Below are 24420 nucleotides of genomic sequence, written 5' to 3' on the forward strand. Positions count from 1 at the left end.
TAGAATTTAAATGCCCAGCACTTCATACAAGTTCAACATTCTCGGTCACATTGTTCAACATCAGAAATAAGTAAATAGCAACCAAAAGCAGGCCAAGAACTTCTTACTACAGAAACATATTGAACTACAAAGTACAAACTAAGCACAATCATTGAAGTCACGAACTTCTTCTCTTCCTCTGATCAGCAACAGAAACATATTGAACCTGGACAAGCCATGATTAGACAGCCATCTCTTACTCTCAAAAATTCAATAAGTGCAAAATATCAACCCAAACATTCAATTCAAAACATTCTATCAAATTTTCCATATTAAATCATCCCAAGCAGCCAAAAATCAGCCAAGAAAAAAAAGTGCAAAAACAGCCCCAAAAAAATAGCACTTAACTGCAAAAATACAACACTTAACTACAGCACTTAACATTGATCGACAATGCTCTCTTGGAAATAGATACTAGTACAATTTTTTTGGAAACCAATTGCCATTTGCCTTGACTTTATAATGAAAATGCACTTAACTACAGAAACCAATAGAGAAATCCATATGAATTAGGTTGCAATAATGAAAAAGCACTTTTATTTCCCTGAAGTTTACAAGAGACCCATTCACAGTAAATAGCAATAGGCCCCTGCTTTTTCATCAGGTTATACTACCAACAAGTCCAATCAAAAACCCCAGAAGAACCTGCAGGACCAATAAATAACCCAAAAAAATACATATACAGCAAGAAAAGAACTAAATGGCCTTCAAATAAGTAGATTAAGTTTGCAAATATATATTCACGGACATATGTTAGTTCTCGAGTTTGCAAACAGATTTTGAACAAATGCAACTGGAAATGACTGTGATTCTTTTTAAGCAGTTTACACAAAATTGACTAGAAAACAAACTGAAAAAAAATGATTAAAAGAATTCACAGGAAAAAAAAAACTATGCTAGCAGAATATATAAACTGATTAAGCAAAACCGAGGGAAATAAGCAGCAACCAGGGGTAATACTGCTCCAGAATATATAAACTATGCTAGCAGAATACATAATCCTGCTCCAGAACCCCCACAAAAACTAAAACCCATGCAACCGGAAAATCGTTTCCTGAGCAGGTAATCCAATCGAATTCAGTTATAATGCAATTTCTTAACTCAACCGGAGCATCCATTAGTTCAAATGATTCCAGAGAGAGAGAGAGAGAGCAATAAAGTGAGGAATTTTAAAAAAAAAAGACTTCAATAAAGCGAGGCTCGAAGTCGAATTGCAGAAAATTAACTTTACAATGTAAAAGCTAAGACAAAGAAAGTGATTAACCTTGTCTGAGAATAAGTCGCATTGCAGGCGGGAAAGATGGAAGAGAAACGACTAGCTAGCTTCAGAGGAATTTGGTGGTAAACATTCTGGTGAGTTCCCCGAATATTTTAAGGAGTCATTCCTGCAAAAGCCAAAATAGCCAGAATTAGCATTCTGTCCCCAGTCCCCCACCCAATTTAAAAGGGAAAAAACAAAGAAAAAAAATCAAAGAATGAAAACGATCAACCAATGACACCATACCCGGCATTTAGGTATTCTTTACATCAAGAATAATAAAGGAACTACGCCACCCTACTTACAAAACCTAGATATATAGTAGTAGTACTTACAAGTTGATAAGGGAGGCGTGGATCGATTGATGACTGCGAATATTAATTGAGAAAGGCAGTTTTAGTCAGCGAGAGATGGGCCAGAGACCAGAGTAAGACCTGAGAAGTATCTTTGTTCTTGTGGCCTCTTCATACCAACACGTGCTCTTCTGATCTGAAGTGTTAGTAATTGATTGAGGCCTGAAGGGTGGCGGTGGCGGTGGCGGTGGCAACTGTGGTGCACTCGTGGCGGCGGTGGCTAGGGTTTGTGTGAGAAATTGTGAAGGGAAGACTGAGAGAGAGATGCGGGAGAAGCAATTAGAAATGGAATTCAATTTGTGGAAAATAACTTTTGCTCTAAGCCTCTGATTTTTGAATTGGAAAAATGGTCAATTCTGTCCCTATACTTTCATACTTGTGTCGATTTAGTCCATTTATTTTATTTTTGACTAATTAGATACCTTAACTTAAAATGCAAGTTCAATTGAGGCCCTTTACAGTGGCGCCAGTAGAAAATATCGAGTGGGCGTGAAATTGACCACATAATAAGGGCTATTTTCGAACATTACTTATGGGGCTCTAAAAAAGCCAACTAAAATCATACGATAACAGAATTAAAATCATCCCTTTTTTTTTTCTTCTTATACTTCGTAATTATCGTTAGGCACAAATCATAGCGTCATCAACCATGTTTTTTCTAAATCCAATTTTACTCTTGTTGATAATCGTATTCCCTTTTTTAATCTTTAGATTCTTGCCCAAAACATCCACTCTGCATATCACGAACAATTGGTGGCAGACTTTAGCTGACAAATTTTACAGATACCAGTTGTACACAGTTCCCCAATTCAACGACCACATGCAGGAAAATCAACTCCACCGAAAAGTTCACACCTACCTCAGTTCCCTACTGCCCGTCGAGGACTCCGACTTCACCAAGCTCTTCTTCGGTGCCAAACCCAACGAGATCAACCTCGTCCTCGACCCCAACCAGATCGTCCTCGACAATTTCCTCGACGCTCGATTGTTCTAGATTAGCCAGAAATGTGACAGATCTGGGTTGAAATTGCTGGTTCTCAAGATCAGGAAGTCTGACAAGCGCAGAATTCTATGCCCCTACCTCTAGCATATCCATATGGTCTTCGAGGAACTCGAACAGCGAAAGGATGTCAAACTTTACATCAATATCGAGGACGAGCCGCAGAGAAACGGACGGTGGAGGTCGGTTCCCTTCACGCATCCGGCGATGATTGACTCTGTCGTGATGGACTTGGACTCAAAGAACAAAGCCAAGTCGGATTTAGAATCCTTCCTCAAGTGCAAACAGTATTATCACCGATTAGGCCGGGTTTGGAAGTAGATTTATCTCCTCTACTGGCCCTCCGGTACCGAGAAGTCCACATTCATTGCTGCGATGGCCAATTGCCCAAATATCTCTTGGATTATAACCCTAATTATTTTCTACATAAGTCACTTTCAGTTTGGTATGATTTTAGAGTTTAATTCTGTTACCGTATGATTTTAGTTGGCTTTTTTAGAACCCCATAAGCGATGTTCCAAAATAGTCCTTATTATGTGGTTAATTTCCCGGCCACTTGATATTTTTTGGTGGCGCCGCCGCAAAGGGCTTGAATTGGACTTGTATTTTAAGTTAAGGTATCTAATTGGCCAAGAATAAAATAAAAGGATTAAATTGGCACAAGTATAAAAGTATAGGGATGAAATTGGTCATTTTTCCTTTTGAATTCCAACTTAGTAATTAGTTATACAAATAGAGGTATTTTTTGGAAATTTATCTAACAAAAACATCATTTTATCAACTTATTCCTAACCAAATTATGAGCATAATAATAGCCTACAATTCATGGCTACAATTGACCATAATTTTTCACATGATCATAATCGAAAAAGACCTACAAAATTTTCACTAAATACAATCATAAATTTAGAAATACGTGTCACATAAAAATCTAGAATTTAAATGCCCAGCACTTCATACAAGTTCAACATTCTCGGTCACATTGTTCAACATCAGAAATAAGTAAATAGCAACCAAAAGCAGGCCAAGAACTTCTTACTACAGAAACATATTGAACTACAAAGTACAAACTAAGCACAATCATTGAAGTCACGAACTTCTTCTCTTCCTCTGATCAGCAACAGAAACATATTGAACCTGGACAAGCCATGATTAGACAGCCATCTCTTACTCTCAAAAATTCAATAAGTGCAAAATATCAACCCAAACATTCAATTCAAAACATTCTATCAAATTTTCCATATTAAATCATCCCAAGCAGCCAAAAATCAGCCAAGAAAAAAAAGTGCAAAAACAGCCCCAAAAAAATAGCACTTAACTGCAAAAATACAACACTTAACTACAGCACTTAACATTGATCGACAATGCTCTCTTGGAAATAGATACTAGTACAATTTTTTTGGAAACCAATTGCCATTTGCCTTGACTTTATAATGAAAATGCACTTAACTACAGAAACCAATAGGGAAATCCATATGAATTAGGTTGCAATAATGAAAAGACACTTTTATTTCCCTGAAGTTTACAAGAGACCCATTCACAGTAAATGGCAACATGCCCCTGCTTTTTCATCAGGTTATACTACCGACAAGTCCAATCAAAAACCCTAGAAGAACCTATAGGACCAATAAATAATCCAAAAAAATACATATACAGCAGGAAAAGAACTAAATGACCTTCAAATAAGTAGATTAAGTTTGCAAATATATGTTCATGGACATATGTTAGTTCTCGAGTTTGCAAACAGATTTTGAACAAATGCAACTGGAAATAACTGTGATTCTTTTTAAGCAGTTTACACAAAATTGACTAGAAAACAAACTGAAAAAAATGATTAAAAGAATTCACAGGAAAAAAAAACTATGCTAGCAGAATATATAAACTGATTAAGCAAAACCGAGGGAAATAAGTAGCAACCGGGGGTAATCCTGCTCTAGAAAATATAAACTATGCTAGCAGAATACACAATCCTGCTCCAGAACCCCCACAAAAACTAAAACCCATGCAACTGGAAAATCGTTTCCTGAGCAGGTAATCCAACCGAATTCAGTCATAATGCAATTTCTTAACTCAACCGAAGCATCCATTAGTTCAAATGATTCCAGAGAGAGAGAGAGAGAGAATAATAAAGTGAGGAATTAAAAAAAAAAAGACTTCAATAAAGCGAGGCTCAAAGTCGAATTGCAGAAAATTAACTTTACAACGTAAAAGCTAAGACAAAGAAAGTGATTAGCCTTGTCTGAGAATAAGTCGCATTGCAGGGGGGAAAGATGGAAGAGAAACGACTAGCTAGCTTCAGAGGAATTTGGTGGTAAACATTCTGGTGAGTTCCCCGAATATTTTAAGGAGTCATTCCTGCAAAAGCCAAAATAGCTAGAATTAGCATTCTGTCCCCAGTCCCCCACCCAATTTAAAAGGGAAAAAACAAAGAAAAAAAAATCAAAGAATGAAAACGATCAGCCAATGACACCACACCCGACATTTGGGTATTCTTTACATCAAGAATAATAAAGGAACTACGCCACCCCACTTACAAAACCTAGATATATAGTAGTAGTACTTACAAGTTGATAAGGGAGGCGTGGATCAATTGATGACTGCGAATATTAATTGAGAAAGGCAGTTTTAGTCAGCGAGAGATGGGCCAGAGACCAGAGTAAGACTTGAGAAGTATCTTTGTTCTTGTGGCCTCTTCATACCAACACGTGCTCTTCTGATCTGAAGTGTTAGTAATTGATTGAGGCCTTAAGGGTGGCGGTGGTGGTGGCAACTGTGGTGCACTCGTGGCGGCGGTGGCTAGGGTTTGTGTGAGAAATTGTGAAGGGAAGACCGAGAGAGAAATGCGGGAGAAGCAATTAGAAATGGAATTCAATTTGTGAAAAATAACTTTTGCTCTAAGCCTCTGATTTTTGAATTGGGAAAATGGTTAATTCCGTCCCTATACTTTCATACTTGTGTCGATTTAGTCCATTTATTTTATTCTTGACTAATTAGATACCTTAACTTAAAATGCAAGTTCAATTGAGGTCCTTTACAGCGGCGCCAGTAGAAAATATCGAGCGGGCGTGAAATTGACCACATAATAAGGGCAATTTTCGAACATCACTTATGAGGCTCTAAAAAAGCCAACTAAAATCATACGATAACAGAATTAAAATCATCCCTTTTTTTTTCTTCTTATACTTCGTAATTATCGTTAGGCACAAATCATAGCGTCATCAACCATGTTTTTTCTAAATCCAATTTTACTCTTGTTGATAATCGTATTCCCTTTTTTAATCTTTAGATTCTTGCCCAAAACATCCACTCTGCATATCACGAACAATTGGTGGCAGACTTTAGCTGACAAATTTTACAGATACCAGTTGTACAGAGTTCCCTAATTCAACGACCACATGCAGGAAAATCAACTCCACCGAAAAGTTCACACCTACCTCAGTTCCCTACTGCCCGTCGAGGACTCCGACTTCACCAAGCTCTTTTCCGGTGCCAAACCCAACGAGATCAACCTCGTCCTCGACAATTTCCTCGACGCTCGATTGTTCTAGATTAGCCAGAAATGTGATAGATCTGGGTTGAAATTGCTGGTTCTCAAGATCAGGTAGTCCGACAAGCGCAGAATTATGCGCCCCTATCTCTAGCATATCCATACGGTCTTCGAGGAACTCGAACAGCAAAAGGATGTCAAACTTTACATCAATATCGAGGAAGAGCCGCAGAGAAACGGACAGTGGAGGTCGGTTCCCTTCACGCATCCGGCGATGATTGACTCTGTCGTGATGGACTCGGACTCAAAGAACAAAGCCAAGTCGGATTTAGAATCCTTCCTCAAGTGCAAACAGTATTATCACCGATTAGGACGGGTTTGGAAGTAGAGTTATCTCCTCTACTGGCCCTCCGGTACCGGGAAGTCCACATTCATTGCTGCAATGGCCAATTGCCCAAATATCTCTTGAATTATAACCCTAATTATTTTCTACATAAGTCACTTTCAGTTTGGTATGATTTTAGAGTTTAATTCTGTTACCGTATGATTTTAGTTGGTTTTTTTAGAACCCCATAAGCGATGTTCCAAAATAGCCCTTATTATGTGGTTAATTTCCCGGCCACTTGATATTTTTTGGTGGCGCCGCCGCAAAGGGCTTGAATTGGACTTGTATTTTAAGTTAAGGTATCTAATTGGTCAAGAATAAAATAAAAGGATTAAATTGGCACAAGTATAAAAGTATAGGGATGAAATTGGTCATTTTTCCTTTTGAATTCCAACCTAGTAATTAGTTATACAAATAGAGGTATTTTTATAATTTCATAAATCTTGTCGAGTTAACGAGCCTAAGCTGCTTCATAAACGAGTCGCTCGAGTTCGGGTTTGACCGAACTCGAATCGAACTTTGACTCAAGCGGCTCGTGAGCGGCTCGATTCGTTTGCAGTCCTAATTCGAGGAATGGGTGAAGGGAATTGCTAAAATAGTCCTTTAAGTATTTACTAAGTCTCAATTTAGTTCTCAATATTTTATAGTACTTTTTAATCTTTTTTTTTTTTTTTGTAGTTTGGACTCGAGAATTTGTACAACATTCAACTTTAAAATTTTATTGAGGTTTAATTATATTTATATAGTTGAAAATGGAGGTTAAGCTATGTTTTAGGCTTCATTCTTTGTTTGGATACCTTTTCTCTTTTCTTTTCTATATTTTTTGTCTCTTACGTACTTCTTATTTTTATACTTTCGTTTGAAAAAATTATTTGCAAATGCATTCTTTGGAAAAAAAATATTGCACTTAATTATCATATTTCTAACGATCTCAAGTACATTGCGTTAGAAAAATTCTACACTAATATATTAAACAAATGATTAAAATAAATTTTAATCCAAACAAGATATTCTATAAAAACTATCATAGCACAATTTAGTAATCTATGTTTTTCTTTCTACTTTTTTAAAATATTTTCTCTGTAAAATTTGACAACTTAATTAATTATTTTATTTTTCTTTGGTAATTAACTAGATCGAAAATTTCATGAAAAAAAATTCTAGATTGAAATATATCACTTTTGAAACATCTAGGTTCCTTTGTTCGATGTACTAAGAATCAAGAAAAGATATCAAATGAGGCTGAAAAGCACCAATATTTTGAGTTTGATACTAAATTTGCAAATTTTCTTTTTCCATCGTGGATCCTTTGCTTTTGCCTCCAACCAAAAGAATGGTATTTTAAGAAATTCCGGAAGTTGGATGAAAGACGGAGGAAAACTGGAAATGGCTATCCTAAGATCACCTTGTCCGCTCAACTCAAAAGTCCACCCTGTCGTCACCACCACCACCGCCCTGATCGCCACCCATTGCCACCGCCAACTACCTCCACCATTTTTGTCACTGTCCATCTCTTCTAAACTTTATAACCACCAGCAAACACCACAACCAACCACAAAGGAATCAGCACCACAAAAAATAAGAATTGACAAGTCATTCCTAGATGTCTCTGAAGCCACTTCGGACACTGAGCTCTGGGCTGCAGCCTGTCTCCGCGTCCGAACTTTCTATGACTTCCAAGACCAGGACTTTGGCATTCAAGTGAGTCTGAGGATTCCAAACTCAAATCCCTTCATGTTGCCTTGATAAAAAAAAAAAAAGTTTTTTTTTTTAACTCTCTTGTTCTTTGTTTATCTTAGTTTTTAGTGTGTGATTTAGTTGTTCTTGCTTAATTTCTTGTTAAGAGTGATAAGAAACTTATGGGATTTTTTTAAAAATAGAAACTTGGCAACAGGGGAAGCGTATTGGTAATCAAGATGATTTATTGGCTGTATATGAACCTCATTCTGATAGAGTAAGTTGGATTTGATTCAGATGAAAAGAAGCCATAGTTGAACTGTTTGATTCCAGTGCTTTGCCATGTATGTAATGCTTCTATTAAAATACATAATCTACAACTGATGTGAAATGATTTTGATGACATTCAGGCAGTACTATGTATGTGCAAAATGATCAATGTAATGCTGATAGTATGTTCTACTTGTCAAGTATTATTAGGATCATAAAAGGTACTTGGCCGAACATGAATACAAGGCGCTTAAGGAACGCATAGCAGGGACACGGTTGGGCTTTAAAAAGGTCTCTTGTATTAATGCTACATTACCATGGTCACAAGTAGCAACCATCTCAGATGATTTATGCAAGTCTTGCAAGGTAATTCTTGTTCTGTCTTGTTCCTAATACTCAATTTAAATACTGTCATCTCTAAATGGTATATTAGCAGGGCCAGTTTTATCCATGTGTATAAACATTTAATGGATTTGGAATGTTTTGTAATTGCCAATTTTTTGCTTGTACCTTTTTTTCTTTCTCCCATTCTCTTCTTTGTTTCATTAGTGGGGCTTTGTCCCTCAGTTGTGATTAACTTGTAAACTTATGAGCTTTCGTTATTGTTGATTTCGTGGTTTGAATCTTGGAAGATCAGGGTTCAGTAGATATTACTTGCAAAATGAGTCGGCATCCTACTCTGTTAGTTTTAGACTGCAGGCTTATCTTGTATGGTCTGCTTTGTCTGTTAGAGTTCAGTAGATAGTTTCAAGTTCTGGTTCAAATGGTCTGTCACCATTGCTGTGTCACAATCTACTGGTTGTGTGAAGATTGGTATGACTGGTTTGCTGGCTGTGCACAAGATATTTTGAGTATGAGTTGATGCTTTTGATTGACGATGATAATTCTAAATTGTGGTCATAGTCCTTGCTAACACTAGACTGTTCCCAAGTAGAAGAACATTGGGGAAGGCAGTATATGGTTGACCAAGTGTTTATTCTTCAATTTGTTATTTCATTTTTTCTGTTCCCTTCTATTGCACTGAAAGATTGACAGTGTCTCACTCAATCTGCACATTCAAGTGCTGAGACATTATTGAGCACAGGATACCCCATCTAGTTTTAAATTTTAGCTCATACATTTTAAGAGAAGGAAGAAAAGGAAAGAAAAAAGGCAACAAGGCTTTCCTGTATATTATCTGATGATCATAAGTTCAGAAGGCTGTGCAAAATCTGCTCAAAAAGTTGTTATACATAATGTCATATGGTCATGTAAGCATTCAGAATGGGGTAAAGGTGTCAGAATGTGAGCTGGACTTGGCTTACCAACAGTCCAATGGGCTAGTGTGCCTATGAATTTTTTATACATCCTTCAACTGGATTTGTGAGAAATTTGTTTGTAATTTGAGTTTTCAAGCAACTATCTTTGCTAAACAGATTTCATAACGTCAAATCTTAAATTAGTTATCATTGAAGGCGGAATCATGTTTTGTTACATTCTGGATTCCATGTTTATAGCTAAATTTGTGGTTAAGATCTTCTTTAATTTTGTATATTTTGCCACCTTTACGCTATAACTTAACGTGGTAGATGGAAGGGCAGTATTTTAATAAGAGAAATGTCAATGATCTGTTCTGTATTAAAGGGCACAAGTACTTTTACCTGTTTATAAAATTATGTTGCTGCTGTTTTCTGTTTTGGGATGAATGAATGGATTAGTGAGGAACCTTCAGATTCATGATGTTTGCTGCTCATTTTGGAATTAACTTGAATCTTTTTGAGAACATGCTGATGATGTTTAGTTCATTGCTTCATCACAAGGTTATGACCTATTTTTGTCTCCCTTTGTTTGCATAATTTTGCAGCGCATTTAGATGTTTTATGCTGTTGTGGTTTCGCAGTTTTCAAAAGGTCAAGAGGAACGAGTGGTTGTTGGTACCTTAGACCTTAACCAGTGTATCAGGCTTCCAGATGAAATAACAGGGATGAAGCCAAAGGTAATTATTACACTAGTTTCGTGTTTGGGCAATGGTAAAGTCCACCAGCCAAGTCTCTTTGGAGATATGGCTGAAATGTAAAGGCAAAGCAGTTAAGAATTTGACTCTATATCTTGACAGGGAATTGGAGCTGATTTTGCTAGGGCATACCTGACCAATGTATGTGTTGCCAAGGAACTCCAAAGAAATGGCTTGGGTTATGATGTCATTGCAAAAGCAAAGATAGTTGCTAGAAATTGGGGTAACCTCTGTTTGTCTCCTATTGATTTATATTCCCTTGTCCTCAATTTTGCATATAATGATTTGTTTCTTTCCCTGGTCACCTTATCATTAAAGAGCTGAATACATACATACATACATACATACATATGTGAGATTGACTTACAGTTGTAATTTAAACCAGTAGATACAACCTATTCCAATATGTACATAAACTTCTATTCAAATGCAAGGAAGTAATTGATTATCAGAAAGCACTCTTGATTACAAGTGAGGATTTGACTGCGAAAAATATTGTTTACATCTGAATGAGTGCATCTTTCTCTTTTCTGGTACTTCTCGTATTAACATGATAAAGTAGTGCCCAAATGTAAGTATTGCTGTTTGTAAAGCTGTGCTCTGTGTGAATCTGCATGTGCATGGTTATTTCTATTAAAACAATAAAGTAACAAGTGTAAGTATTGCTGTTGGTAAAGCTGTTCTGTGTTTGAATATACGTGCATGGATGTTTGTATTTTGTCCACATTAGGTTCTTAAGAAACCACTTCCTGTCTAATTTCGTGATGTTACGTTTTATAGATTTAAGCTGATGTACTTCATTTGACTTCAAATAAACTGTCATACTTTTCAGGTATAAGTGATTTGTATGTCCATGTTGCCGTTGATAATGAGCCAGCAAGGAATCTATACCTCAAAAGCGGTTTTGTTCGGGAGAATGAGGAACCTGCATGGCAAGCAAGATTTCTTGATCGACCTAGAAGGCTTCTTCTGTGGATAGGTCTTCCAATCACGTATGAGTTGTAATGCTATCATTGTTCCTATACCTTTCCCTCTTCTTCTCCAACTCCGTGTACCATAATAGTCGGTATACTAGCGGAGCTCTGTGACCCATAATTTGCTACGTAGCGATTCTTTCCCCCTTATTTCGGGGTACAACAGGAGGGCAACGGAATGTGATTGGTTTAATTTGTACATGTACTATGCTCAATTTGAATGTAACTCAAGACGTCAATTCTTTCTGTCGCTTGTTGAATGGTCAAAAAGAAAAGAAGATAACAGTTCCTGCACTGATTCTCAACTTGCCTTCTCACATTACATTCCTAGCTGGAAATGCCTGCAGGTTATTCAATCGCTAGGCATCAGTCTGTGAAAGTATGCCGTTGACATTACTGGAACCTTGTCTATGCATTTGGAAGGCAAGAAAACCACAATAGCAAACTGATCCAGTTCTTTACTGAAGAAAAAGACGAGATTGTGATTGCATTCCGGGACTATGAGATGATGCATTTTGGATTGCATATCACTTCGCTAGTATTGAATATCCAGCGTGCAAAGCCAACTTCTCAATGGTAGTTGGGACCATAACTGTGAATGTTCATGAAAATACTTCTTTCTGCAATGCGCCACAATGCAACATGTAACCCAACACAAGTAATCCCTAGTCATTTTCGTCTAGTCGACTCCCACTTCAAAAGCTGCCGTTTCCCGATGACATGAACATTGGCGATAAAACAGAACAGAACAGAAAAGCTCTTATTAAATGACCCCATTTCTAAAGGATTTTTTGAACAAACTAGCCTGTTCAACTCGTATGCCTTTTAATCTGATAATATGTAAAAGTTCATATATGTCTTTCTAGTGACGGAGTCAGGATTTTTTTTCTTAGGGGGTCAAAATTTTTTCTAACCAAATTATCTTAATATGTTATATTCAAAATAATTTCCATCCATTTAAATATATGACATCTTAAAATATCAAATATTAACTTTTATTATAAAGGAATGTCTATTTCCTAAATATGCAGAATAGTCATAACGAAAATTAAGACAAGAAATAACCTCTGATTAAATATCTTATAACATTACAAATCAATTGCACATTATGAGAAGATACTCCAATATGTCACTTGTGCAAAAACAAAATATAACTGTTTTCATTTTAAAAAAGGATAAAAGTTATGTTAACATACCTTGAAATTCCAATCTCTTTTCTTAAAAATAAATTGAGCTTTATGCTTTTTTATAAAATTATCTATGATTGAATTAGTGCTAAATTTTCGAGCAACTTTCTTTTTTATGTACACATTTAGGCAATCAATCAAAAAATTATCTTCTATCTTGTTTTAGAGTTTCGTTTTGATTATCTTCATAATTGAAAAAATAATATATCATATTGGGTCAATTTACTATGGATCATCAAATTATATGATTAATTTTTTGAAAGTTAAATAATTAGCACAATAAAAATAAATAACTTGGTTTGAAGAAAAAATTAATTCAAAGGTTGCTAATTCACATATATATATATATATATATATATATAAACTCTCATAATATAAACTAAAATTGTCAAAAATTAGGGAGGCCAACTTTATCTTATTCATATATTTACACACTATGAATTAAAATTTTTCAAACTTAGGGCACCATGGCCCCCTTGGCCCTTCAATTACTTTTTTGCCACATATATTATTTCCCACAAGGTGTTGGAAAATTTTTCTAAACTCTCTCCAAAGTGATTTGACGAAACAACGCAATCATGCAAATTCATGACAGGTAAAATTTTGAGCCCAATAGGCTTTGGTTTATATATTAGGACCCATATGAGATTTTACGAAAATCTGACGGTCAATTTTATCAATTTGCCATTGTGGAATATTGAATTAACTCCAGACCCCAAAGTTTAGCATATTCCAACTCTTCATCCACCCTGCCCATGGTACTAACTGAAACAACAAACCCCTCAAAATCTCACATTCAATTCCCCCTTTTCGAATTCTCCTGCTAAAACCATCGCATGTCCACCATTGGGTAATATCAACATATTTTAGAAGTCCAAATTCAACAAATTATTAGTGATGAAACTAAGAAAGAACACGCCTATTACTACTAATTCACCAACAAACAACAGTACCCAAAATCTGAGTCTTTCTCAAGATGGCAATGAGAAGAAGAAAACCCACATCCCAAAATCGAGATTTTTACTCAATAAGGTATTTTTAGCATGTCTGGTTACAAGAGTAGTCAATGCTTTATTGATACAGACATATTTCAACCCGGATGAACATTGGCAAGCTCTTGAAGTTGCTCATAAGCTCACTTTTGGGTAATGCTTCAAGTTTTAGCTTTTGACCATCGAAATTGTATTCGTTTTTGTTTTTCTTACTTATGTTACTTTTTATTTTGTTTCATATCATTGTGTGAAGGTTTTCTCATTGATTTGAATGACTCCAGATATGGGCATTTGACATGGGAGTGGAATAGGGGTATCAGAAGTTATCTGCATCCTTCAATATTTGCTCTTCTTTATAAAGTTCTCGCTTTTTTGCATCTTGACACCCCCTGGTTCATGGTAACTACTTTTTTTTTTTTCTTTTCTATGATTTATAATGCATGATTTATTATAGCTTTTTTTTCGTGCTTTAGCTTTTTTTTAAATCATTTTTTTTATAATTGGAAAATGGAATCTAATACGTACCTTGGAGGATTAAAGTGTGTACACCATTTAGGTCGATTAATGACGTTATTCTTCCCACTTTTGGTTGAAATGTGAGCTAGTCCATTTCAATTTTGTGGTTAAATTGCTTGATGAGGGGAGTTCCTAGATATGCCGTTTCCTTGTTGAAAATCCCTTTTCCGATGAACTAGTGGGATTCAGCCTCAAGAAGGGCTGATAATAATTGATCAACTATTCTAGAATGCAACCTACTTCTCTGAAGAGTTAGATAAATTCATTTACGAGTTATCGAATACACAGTAGAAACTTTCAGATTTTGAATTGGAAATTTAGGTTGCTTTTCAGCTGTGCAAATGATTGGGGTGCATTTTAAGTGCAATCCCTATGGGATATGAAGGTTAGGCATGCACATACTTGATTGTCAAAATTGTAATGTGCATTTCCAGTGTGTGAAGTTTAGAATTTAGACCTATGATTTTCCAGAAAACAATGGAACTTACAACATATTAAGTTGCTTTTTGTGTATATTTCTGTTTCTGAGTATTTCTAAAACAGCATGACAAGTTTGAATAAAGTTTGCTGTCCCTGAAAGGCTGAAACTATCTTCCTTTCTCTGTTCCAATTACTTGGGATAAGTTTGACTGTTAATGGAGGTTATGCTTCATATAGAGTTAGATTACATTAGAATGTATAAAATTTCTAGTAAAGAAGTTATATTGCACGTTATATGAAGATATTGCATTATTTCATAATTTGCTTTGCTGTCAGTTTGTGACTTATATATGATCATCATGCTCAATAGGAATCTCTCTGAGGTGGAACATTAAGATTAGCTTTGGACATGAAGTGGATTTCCTGTTGTTATACGTATCTGTTTTCTCAACCCGAGGCTATCCATGCTTTTGTGTTGAGACAATATGGATCAAGTAACTTTTTGTAAGAGTAGAAAGCATGCCTATTTATGCCAAGGCCAAAAATAGTGGAATACTTGGACACAGGACTATATATCTTGTTTACATGTAGTTTCTGTTATAAACTTAGAGTTGTTAGAAGTTTTATGACATGAGCTCTTTGACATTAAGTTCACTTTGCATGGTTTCTTGAAAGTAATTAATTTAATTAGAATAGCAATGAATTTGGGTTGTAAATATTCCCATAGTCGCGATACTCTTGGCATCGAAGTTCAAGATCAGTCTCAAAATGACCTTGCCTGTCCAATAATGTTTGATTCTCTCTTGGTGGATTTGGTTTCTGCAATGATCAACCTGTTAGTGATTGCTTGCAGTTTGGCTGTTAGGCTTTTTGGTTGATTGATTCCTGTCTCACATCCTACCTCTAGTCGCCTTAACTATCCTCATATCTTCAGCCATCCCTTGCCCCTCTCAAAAGAAATGTTGTACTTATAGAAACCGTTTTGCTGCTATGGTCCCAAACTTGTGTTGGCTCATGTTAATTTGGCTACAGAATCAATAATTGAGCTGACTCTGATAAAAATCTTGGCACTTGATGTCAACTGTATGTGCTTATAATTTGTTGATGACTGAAAAATTAGAAGAATAGTTGTGTTCCTTCCCTTTCTGTTGTCACTAATGAAGTCCACATTCAACAGATGAAAGCTCCTCGATTATTACAGTCTATATTTTCTGCTGTTGGTGACCTTTACTTGTACAAGCTCTCCAAGATTTTGTTTGGTGAACATGTTGCAAGATGGGCTGTATCCTTCTGTATGGACTTCAGAATTCTTTCTGTATTTGTTTTTTGTTCTCTGCTTTGTGAGCATTTTAAAAAGAAAAAAATTGATTTCTTAAGCTGCTATGCACTGTTGCCCACCTACCGACCCCTAATTGTAGAGAGCACCCAAAGGATCATAATCAGTTCAAATGTTGGCTATGTGGTACTTAATTCTACAGCAGCTCTTTGCACAGTTGGCAAATTGGTTCATATTTTTCTGCATCACACGCACGCTATCTAATACTTTGGAGACCGTTCTTACACTGGTGAGCCTTTATTACTGGCCCTGCATACGCGCTTCTTCCGGCGAAGATCCCTTGGCACCAAGAAGATGGGGGCTGGCTCTAGCAGCATTAGCATGTGCTATTCGCCCTACAAGTGCTATTATATGGATTTATGTTGGCCTTCTAGAGCTGTTCTCGACACTCCATAGAGTAAAATTCATTTTTATGGAGGTGATTCCTATTGGGTACGTATTTTGCAACCTTTCTTTGATGGAATTTTTCCAATACTATCCATGCTGCTTGTTTTGGTAATCGTTATTAAATCTATAGACAAATTAAATTAAGTAGACAGGATAATGTGTACATGGAATTTTTTTTCCTTTTCGTGCTAGGTGTAGAACCTATTGTGTCCTAAAGTTGCCAACCTAGTGATTAGGTAGAAAGTCTCCTGGGAAGATCACTTCTATTGTCGCTGGTCAGATGGACTAATTGTTGCTTAAGAGTAGAACCAAGCTGGTTAGAGCATAGCTAAATCCTGGACCAAATTCTACCAGAGCTTGCCAAACTATGAGGGTTGGTTTAGAAATTGCAAAAGTGCTTTATCTTTGACAGAAAATACTGCAAGTAGATTTTTCTTTTGATCCTTGCAAATTATGACATGTTTTGTAATGTTCCACCAACGTATGGTTATTTCATAAATATGTTGTTATAGTCAGGAATTTTAGAGGCTGTGTGCGATCTTGCATGTTAATATTTCTTCTCATTGGCATTCTTTGGGAAATATTGCCTTGGCATCACTGAGACACTTGAAGAAAATTTTCCTCTGTTTATTTGTAAAAGACCTATGTGCCATTACTTGGAAGGCATTACACATGTTAACAAATGCATTGATAATTTCTATAATAGGTTTTGGCTGTAAAATTTCTACACAAGCTCGTGTAGCTCTGTGTGTATGTATACTCTCTGTGACTGGTTGGAGTCTGTGCATAGTTCATCTCTTCCGAATGGTAACCAGGAGTTCAACTATTAGAGATACGGTTGATATTTCAACTCACTATTTTCCACATTCAGGAGCAAATTGAGGCCCCGTAATTGACTAATTGTGAGCTGGTGACTATGTTCACTTGATGAATACATTTTGAGGGAAAGAGAGTCTAATAAATGGTATAGTTGTGGTTCATATCAAAGTGTGCACCGTTTGCTCTAGTGTTAGAAGTAGAAAGCGTATAAAATGACATTATATAAGCATGCATGATGATGACTACGAGGGACATGCTTGACATCCTACTGTATTAGCTGACATCCTACTGTATTAGCTGGACTTTTCAGAGTTCTACATATTTCTGTAGCTAAATGAGGAAAGTCCATGCAGCTGCCTTTTGGAAATATCCAGTATATGTTGTTTGTTCATTTCTATTATTTTAGTTTCTAACATATATGTTTCCCAAAAGTATGCAAGAATACTTCTTTTGTTTCATCTGTGCTTACTTAATAATACCTGGGATCAGGGGGTTGGTGCTTGGACTCACCTTTCTGTTGGATCGTATGATGTACGGCTCGTGGGTTTTTGTGCCTCTTAATTTTCTTAAGTTCAATATTCTTTCTTCCGGTGGAGACTATTATGGAACTCATCCATGGCACTGGTACTTCACTCAGGGTTTCACAGTCATGGTTTTCACGTTCCTACCATTTGTGGTAGCTGGCATTGTCATCTCTAAGGAATGGAAGCTGTCTGGGCTTATTGCCTGGGTAGTAGGGATTTACAGTATACTAGGTCACAAAGAATTCAGGTAAACGAATTCATATTTTGGTTACTATGTTTTTGTTGCTCAGTCAAAAAGCATTTTCATTTTTTAACCTGTTTGAATCATAGGTTTGTACTCCCTGTGCTTCCAATAGCTTTGATGTTCTCTGCTGTGGCATTGGCCAAATTGGGCAAGACTAATGTGTCATATGGCCAAAATAAAGCTTCCCAAAGTGCTGCTACAAGATCTTCTATAAAGACAAAACTAGCTGTACTTTTCCTTCTTGGTACCAATCTTCCAATGGCACTTTATATGAGCATGGTTCATCAGGTACATTCATTACTTACTCAGTACTTGCTCAGTTCAGCACTTATTATATGAGGAAAGAAAAAGGGTTATACTCCTTTTTTTGACTGTTGCTATTTTTCAAATAAGAATATATTCATAGTATATTGTGCAGGAAGAGTACTTTCTTGCTATTATCTTACTTTCAATCATGTATCATAGCGAGGATCTGAGGATGTGATGTACTATCTTTCGAGAGAGGCTGTCAATGGAGAAATCACAAGTGTCCTTTTCCTGACACCCTGCCATGCGACACCATACTACTCAACCCTACACCATGACATTCCCATGCGTTTCTTGGATTGCACGCCAAGGTACTATGTGATGCATGGCTAATACTACTGAAAACTCCTTGATTTTCTTTGTATAGGCTTAATTTACTCTGAACATAAGTCCATTATCTTACTTCTGAATTCTTTTTAACAGTGAGGAAAAAGGATATCTTGACGAGTCTGACAAATTCATGATGGATCCAGTTGGTTTCACTTCAGAATTTGCAAAGAATTGGTCCATACCAAGTCACATCATCCTATTCGATTCACAGGAAAAGCTATTAAAGGAGTTTCTAGCTTCACATCAATTTCATGAGGTCAGGATTTTTGCCTTTTCATATCCTCGTGCGACGAGTTTAAGCTTGTGATTTTTCTTTTATGATGCATTTAGCTTTCTTGGCTCACCTTAATATTTTGTTTGCAGATAAAAAGGTTCTTCCACGCTCACTTCAAGGTCGATAGGGATCTTCAGGCATCCGTTGTTTTATATGCTTTTAGAGGCCACTGATTTTGTAGATTTTGTACCCCACTAAATTTGTAGGATGTTGCACCTCAACCTTATTGCGTGACGCCAACATTGTATTTACTTTTATTTTGTGCTTGTATTCTTCTTTTTGGGACGAAGAACTCCTAGTGTTCAGCTGTTGGAGAATTTAGGAGATTTTTTTTTAACAATTTTCATTTCTTCAAGTAGGGTATCAGAGGAAAAACATGATATTTATGTCTTTTGTTTTGATTATGTACTACAGATCTTCATGCATTTAGATATCAGCTTATTGTGTTCTGAACCCTGAGTTTTGCCTCTTACCAAGTTCCAAACTGAAAACTCTGGGAGAGTCGGATACCGCCCGTGAAAATTTGGTCTGGACCACTGGTTATGGTCTTTCCAGCCTATTTTTAGTACTGATCTGTTTCTAGAAAGATAAAAGAAGTAAAACAGGGTACAGTAAGAGTGAAGCATAACCTAGAAAATTTGATTACACATATTTGTGTAGTTTCCGGTTGCTCATTCATAACTGTTTAACTGACCAAAGTTGTATTCTTTAGCAGTTTTGCAAGTTCAGGATGATGGGATTGGGTTTTCATCCCTCAAGTAGCATGTAATGTTATTGGGATGGGCTTCGGGTTAATCATGGTTTTCTTTACATGGTATAGCTTCTAGGATGCTTAAACTAATAATGATACAAGCTGGAGCTTTTGGCTGTAAGTTTCTTTGTTGCAGGTTTTTCCTTAACTTAATAATAGAAACTTGAATTCTTGACAAGATATATTATAGGAGTAGTTAAGTTGCTTAGCAAAACTTTGCCGTCCAACTACTATGTGAGGTGTGACATCTTTTACCAACCTTCTTGATGTGCAAAGTTGGCTGACTGCAGAAGAAAATCCTTTTGTTGGGGGTATATGGAGTTAAGAAAGGCGAAGATGATTAGAAGAGGCGAAGACATGTAGCTAAATCTCATGATGGCAGTTTAAAGATGAAGTGAGTTTAGCACTTCGTGTAGCTGTTTTTTAGATAATAATCCTTCAGGGATGTTCCTATAGAAGTCTTATAGTAATTGTTAAGCAGAGACATTGCAGCAGTTCAATTTGGATGTCATCTTGTTTCATGAATACATAGATGCAGAGACGTAAATATGTGCTGGCTTATCTTTCCTATACTCAATTTTCTTTTGGTTAATGCATTAATGTATGCTACCAGGTGCTTCATCTGAGCGAGGCTGGCTCACTGGTCTGCGTCTTTTTCTGAAGCATGCTCTGAAGTAGTTAATACTTGCTGCTACCAGCATCCTCTCTTATTAGCTTAAGAAGATTAGAGAATGATTGGAAAAAAGGATTTTGCCAAAGTTGATCAGGATTCAAGAAGAAAAAGAGCATTGGCATACTTACCAGAAGGTAAGGAATACAGTTCAATGGATCACAAATAGTACATTATTCAAAGACAAGAATAAAAACTTTGGATGATCCAAATCACTCCCAAGTTTCCTATTGCCAGTAATTACAAAACATGACAAGGTACGATATATATTGTCTGAGGTAATTACATAACATGTTTCAGGTAGATATATGCTGATATAAGAAACCAAAACTTATGCCAACTTCAGTGTTTGTAAAATTGCAGCTCATATTTTGTGAATGAGGTGGATAGCATCAGCATCTGATTAATAGTAATTGACCATGTCTTGAATCCCTTATAGTCATCCATCATGTCTAGCTTGATCATTCCTTTGTTTGTCGTTAATACGAGGAGATAGCAAGTATTATCATTTTCTCCAGCTTCTGAATCCTTGTACAATTCGACATGCAGATCTAGCACAACACCTAGGAGGACCATGTAAAAGCAGATATTGAGTTGTGAGTCCTTGACAGTGATCTTATTCACAACTGTTGATCATGTTTATGTAAACATTAATTTCTGCAAAAACTTATGCCATATAGGTCGTTAAGATGATTGGTTTTTTTTGATGTTCAGGAACTTACTTTCATGTGTTCTTGCAAAGGCATTCAGTAGATTAAGCTTCCTTATTCTGAGAATAACCTATATATTGAAGACAAGAAAACAACAGGAGTCGAGTTTCAGTTGTAAAGTAGCTATATATTATCCAAAGAAGATGAAAGACAAGCTAAAATATAGACAAATCCACCTATAATTCTTCTAATTTATAGTGAACAAGTGCATGCTTAAGTGTAAAGTGAAAAAAAAAGGCTAAAAGCAAAAAGTTGCACTTTCGTACTTATCCCAATCCCCTTTTTTCCCATTTTATAACCAAACAAAATGATGCACTGTTAGAATTGCCTTTCTTTCTTATTTCATACTAGCAATTTGTACTTTATATTGATAACGTTTGAGAATAAGTATGAGAACATGAATGTATGATTAGGGCCACTAGGATGGACTACGGTTGCTAATCTTTGATGGCTTTGTTTAACTATAACACTTCTATTATCTCTTATCATATTGTCCTTCTAGATCCACTTTTCACAGAAATGCTTTATGTTAACCAAAACTTGATGGTCTAGAGATATTTATTCTAAGAAACAAATACTATCTATTTTTAAATGAATGAAAATTCTGACAGTTTGATAAGATAAGAGTTTCTGAGTAACCCAAATTTTCTTTCCCTACCTTGGATTCACCGTTGAGGATGACTGAGACTGACCTCAAGACATTCCTTCCTGCTCCAATTAGATGCACTTCGAAGATTAATATAAATTGGCAATAACTTGAAAATTAAGAAAACGAGTGTAACTCCAGTTCAACAAGCAATAAGGCCAAAAAAAATAAAATAAAATAAAGTAACCGTGTAATATTTCTTTGTTGTTCTTTTATGAATCCCATATAATCCCATATTGTTTAGTTCAAAATCAAGGAAAAGAATAATTGTTAGAAATAGAGGACTTTTTTTTTTTTACCATCTGGGGTCTCGACATTAAGCTCGGCACCTTTGGCTATAATTGATCTGCAATTTTCAAAGTCAAAATTGAGATCATTGTGATCCTCAATTGGTAGCACTGGTGCACCTCCGTTAATCAGCTTGTTCTTGTACCCTGCCCTGACTTTAAGCGTTGCAGCTCCTCTAAGTGCTACAACAAACATCCAAGAAAATAGCAATAATAACAATAAAAGATGAATAGTGAATAACATAGCACTTCTCACTTACTAAAAAAAAAGGTATGAGATAAAATTTTCACTGATAAATGTGAAGTATGCATCCTTTGATTACATGCCCAAAATGATACAATCTCGTGGGATTGTTCTATATTAGATACAAGAACTGATATGTCTGCAAAGGATCTTCGACATGATCAGTTGGTAATCAATGTAATCTTTACATAATTAATCTAGAGCTGAATCTGGGTAAATTACATCGACTTCTCCTAAGGTTAATCCCAATTATAAAGAACTCAAGTTTAGTTTTCATGGTAACACCAACTTTCAATGTGGTGTTTTTTATGCATGTCTTTCTTATTTATTTTCCCTTATATTTGATTTACAAAATTTTTCCTCTTAGTATCTATTATATTGAGTAATACTAGATGCTCAACTAAACTTTTCACTAGCATGATTAGGCGGGGACTATTTGTCTATCATGGTTATTAGTTCCAAAAGATTGGAGTTTCTTGTACTTGTAAAAAACCTCAAAGGGAGTTCAATTTGATTTAACCCACATTTTTTTTGGGGGGGGGGGGATGTGGGGTTGTGGTGGGTGTACTACAATTTAAGAATTCTTGAAAATGTTTCAACTCAAAAGAAAAAAGGAAGAACAGAATTTTCAAATGCTACTATTAAATAGAGAGGATAGGTGTTTACAAGTTGTAGCAGCAGCGGTAAGCGTTAGGATGTCACTGGTACTTGTGCCAGTCATGGCGGAGCCTATCACACTTCTGAGTTGCTCTTTCTTTGCTCCCATTGCTTCTGCCATTTTGGCACACTGAGCAGCAACCAGCGCAGCCGCCGATGCCACGGCGGTGTCCTTGGTGGCGTTGATTGGATTATCATCAAGTTTTGATGAATTTTCAGCAGCTATGGCAGCTAAAGCTGCAGCTAGACCTGCCACTGATACTGCTGCATGTACTTCAGCTCTCTGCAGCCTCTTATCATCTTTGCTCCGCTGCTTAATTTCTTTGAGCCATTTCTTTATAGACACATTCTTAAATTGTTGCCCAATTTTCCATGGCATCTGCATGGAAAATGTCACGTTTTGATTGATCCAAAGTTAACAAAATCAACACGCTCATGAATGCAAAAAAATTAAAAAACAAATTGAGATGTGCATACCCATTTCTTCTTGAAATAGCTGTTATAGTTCAATTCTGGATGCATTGCTTGTTGCATCCATATCCATGACTATGCAACCATTAAAAAAAAAAAGACCATGAAAAAATGCACTCCAATCATGGTAAGCATGATGAATAATAGTACTTGCTTCTTTCAGGATAAAGGGTAAAAGTATGTCGTACTTTTACATCATTGGATTTCCATGGGGGTACAAAATTGTCGGTATCATCCATCTTCATGCCCTTGTCCAATTTCTGCTAAAACAAAGTGCCTTGATCAAATATGCCTCTCTAATTCTCTCTCTATCAAATGAAATTAGGCTGGAGAAAAGCACGAGAAATAGTAATGGTAGACCAAAATAACTTACCAGAAAAGGTGGTTTTGTATCATTATCGAGTTTCTTGATCGAGCTATCGTGGAGAATGAGTGATTGGTCTTGTAGCTCAGGCTGGAAAGCTTGAACAGCAAAGTTGCACCAAGCACTAGAAAGGAAGTCCATAGTCTCGGGATGTGCTTGAGATATTGTTGGCTTAAGCTCACAAGGATCCATTGGTTTAAGAGATAATTCACACAGTCTTGTCCTCAGCTTTGTTGCTTAACAGTATGAAAAGGCTAGCCCTCAAAATGCGGGTATATATACATACATTCAGACAAGCAATGAATTTATAGCAAATTGGAGAAATGCATCTTTGGTCTAGTTTCAGTTTAGTCCTTGAAGTTTTAGCTTTGAAACATTTGTCCCTTTATTTCCTATACATTGTTCCCATTTAGTTTATAATATTTAGCTTGGACACATTTTCTTCCTTTTGTCTGAATAATTTATAATAATAGCATGCCATTAGCTGTTTCAATAATCTTTTTTAGATAATTAGTGAACTTTTATTAAAATGCATCAAGTAAACGTATACTACCACCTAGCAAAACCAGATCCAATGAAGATCGGAAATGCACAACTGAAAAAATATTGGAACGTAAGGTAAAACATAGGATGAAATCCAAAGATCAAGGATCAAATGTGCTGTGATTGAAACACAAGGGACTAACTTAGCTAGAAGTAAACACAGTAATTATCTACAGAAATATGTTTATATACAACCGAAAAACACACATTCCTAGCAAATTCTGGATTTGTGAAGAGTTACCAATGTGTGGTCCATGAACACTGTAGAAAGTGGCTAGTATGGTGCTTTTATGCTGTTGAATCAAT

The 24420-nt window shown here is 36.1% G+C and overlaps 3 protein-coding genes, 1 long non-coding RNA gene and 2 other non-coding genes across 8 annotated transcripts; 2 read left to right on the forward strand and 4 right to left on the reverse strand.

Annotated features, from left to right (window-relative positions):
- Positions 1–6765, reverse strand: LOC140008486 (uncharacterized). Of its 2 annotated transcripts, XR_011815853.1 has the most exons (3): positions 5215–5596; positions 3708–5005; positions 1–205 (listed from the first exon to the last, which is right to left on the reverse strand). It is a non-coding gene; the product is annotated as an uncharacterized lncRNA (long non-coding RNA). The 2 variants fall into 2 exon arrangements; XR_011815852.1 differs by lacking the exon at positions 1–205 and having other exon boundaries at positions 3583–5005; positions 5215–6765.
- On the reverse strand, positions 506–638 carry LOC113694390 (small nucleolar RNA snoR74). The gene has a single exon (XR_003449346.1). It is a non-coding gene; the product is annotated as a small nucleolar RNA snoR74 (small nucleolar RNA).
- LOC113694391 (small nucleolar RNA snoR74) lies at positions 4088–4220 on the reverse strand. Its single transcript, XR_003449347.1, has one exon. It is a non-coding gene; the product is annotated as a small nucleolar RNA snoR74 (small nucleolar RNA).
- A 1019-nt stretch (positions 6766–7784) lies between the features above and the next one.
- Positions 7785–11730, forward strand: LOC113691990 (GCN5-related N-acetyltransferase 7, chloroplastic-like). Its single transcript, XM_027210323.2, has 5 exons — positions 7785–8223; positions 8680–8835; positions 10349–10444; positions 10565–10685; positions 11295–11730. Exons 1-5 carry the CDS (start codon positions 7885–7887, stop codon positions 11465–11467), a joined length of 885 nt encoding a protein of 294 aa, XP_027066124.2. The 5' UTR covers positions 7785–7884; the 3' UTR covers positions 11468–11730.
- Positions 11731–13350: 1620 nt separating this feature from the next.
- LOC113691662 (mannosyltransferase APTG1) lies at positions 13351–19227 on the forward strand. 2 transcript variants are annotated; one of them, XM_027209910.2, is made up of 9 exons: positions 13351–13768; positions 13897–14014; positions 15729–15833; positions 16033–16319; positions 17583–17864; positions 17948–18149; positions 18327–18478; positions 18591–18753; positions 18861–19227. In XM_027209910.2, the coding sequence occupies exons 1-9, from the start codon at positions 13521–13523 to the stop codon at positions 18942–18944; spliced, it is 1641 nt and encodes a 546-aa protein (XP_027065711.2). In that variant the 5' UTR covers positions 13351–13520; the 3' UTR covers positions 18945–19227. The 2 variants fall into 2 exon arrangements, with proteins under 2 accessions (XP_027065711.2, XP_027065712.2); XM_027209911.2 differs by having other exon boundaries at positions 13577–13768; positions 13869–14014.
- Positions 19228–20291: 1064 nt separating this feature from the next.
- On the reverse strand, positions 20292–23843 carry LOC113692214 (VAN3-binding protein-like). The gene is made up of 8 exons (XM_027210583.2): positions 23581–23843; positions 23396–23467; positions 23214–23282; positions 22746–23115; positions 21848–22018; positions 21561–21610; positions 20915–20972; positions 20292–20755 (listed from the first exon to the last, which is right to left on the reverse strand). The coding sequence occupies exons 1-8, from the start codon at positions 23761–23763 to the stop codon at positions 20535–20537; spliced, it is 1194 nt and encodes a 397-aa protein (XP_027066384.2). The 5' UTR covers positions 23764–23843; the 3' UTR covers positions 20292–20534.
- Positions 23844–24420: the final 577 nt, after the last annotated feature.

Source organism: Coffea arabica, chromosome 6c (assembly GCF_036785885.1).
Source record: "Coffea arabica cultivar ET-39 chromosome 6c, Coffea Arabica ET-39 HiFi, whole genome shotgun sequence".
NCBI lineage: Eukaryota > Viridiplantae > Streptophyta > Magnoliopsida > Gentianales > Rubiaceae > Coffea > Coffea arabica.

Excerpts from the sequence above, each read along its gene's own strand:
- LOC113691990 (XM_027210323.2), top strand. The coding sequence starts at position 7,885 with ATGAAAGACGGAGGAAAACTGGAAATGGCTATCCTAAGATCACCTTGT. Across the intron at positions 8,224-8,679 it reads ACCAGGACTTTGGCATTCAA|GATCATAAAAGGTACTTGGC; the intron begins GTGAGTCTGAGG and ends AAGTATTATTAG. Across the intron at positions 10,445-10,564 it reads TAACAGGGATGAAGCCAAAG|GGAATTGGAGCTGATTTTGC; the intron begins GTAATTATTACA and ends ATATCTTGACAG.
- LOC113691662 (XM_027209910.2), top strand. The coding sequence starts at position 13,521 with ATGAAACTAAGAAAGAACACGCCTATTACTACTAATTCACCAACAAAC. Across the intron at positions 16,320-17,582 it reads ATGGAGGTGATTCCTATTGG|GGGGTTGGTGCTTGGACTCA; the intron begins GTACGTATTTTG and ends ACCTGGGATCAG. Across the intron at positions 17,865-17,947 it reads CTAGGTCACAAAGAATTCAG|GTTTGTACTCCCTGTGCTTC; the intron begins GTAAACGAATTC and ends TTTGAATCATAG.
- LOC113692214 (XM_027210583.2), bottom strand. The coding sequence starts at position 23,763 with ATGGATCCTTGTGAGCTTAAGCCAACAATATCTCAAGCACATCCCGAG. Across the intron at positions 23,116-23,213 it reads GCTATTTCAAGAAGAAATGG|ATGCCATGGAAAATTGGGCA; the intron begins GTATGCACATCT and ends TTTTCCATGCAG. Across the intron at positions 22,019-22,745 it reads TACCGCTGCTGCTACAACTT|CACTTAGAGGAGCTGCAACG; the intron begins GTAAACACCTAT and ends TGTTTGTTGTAG.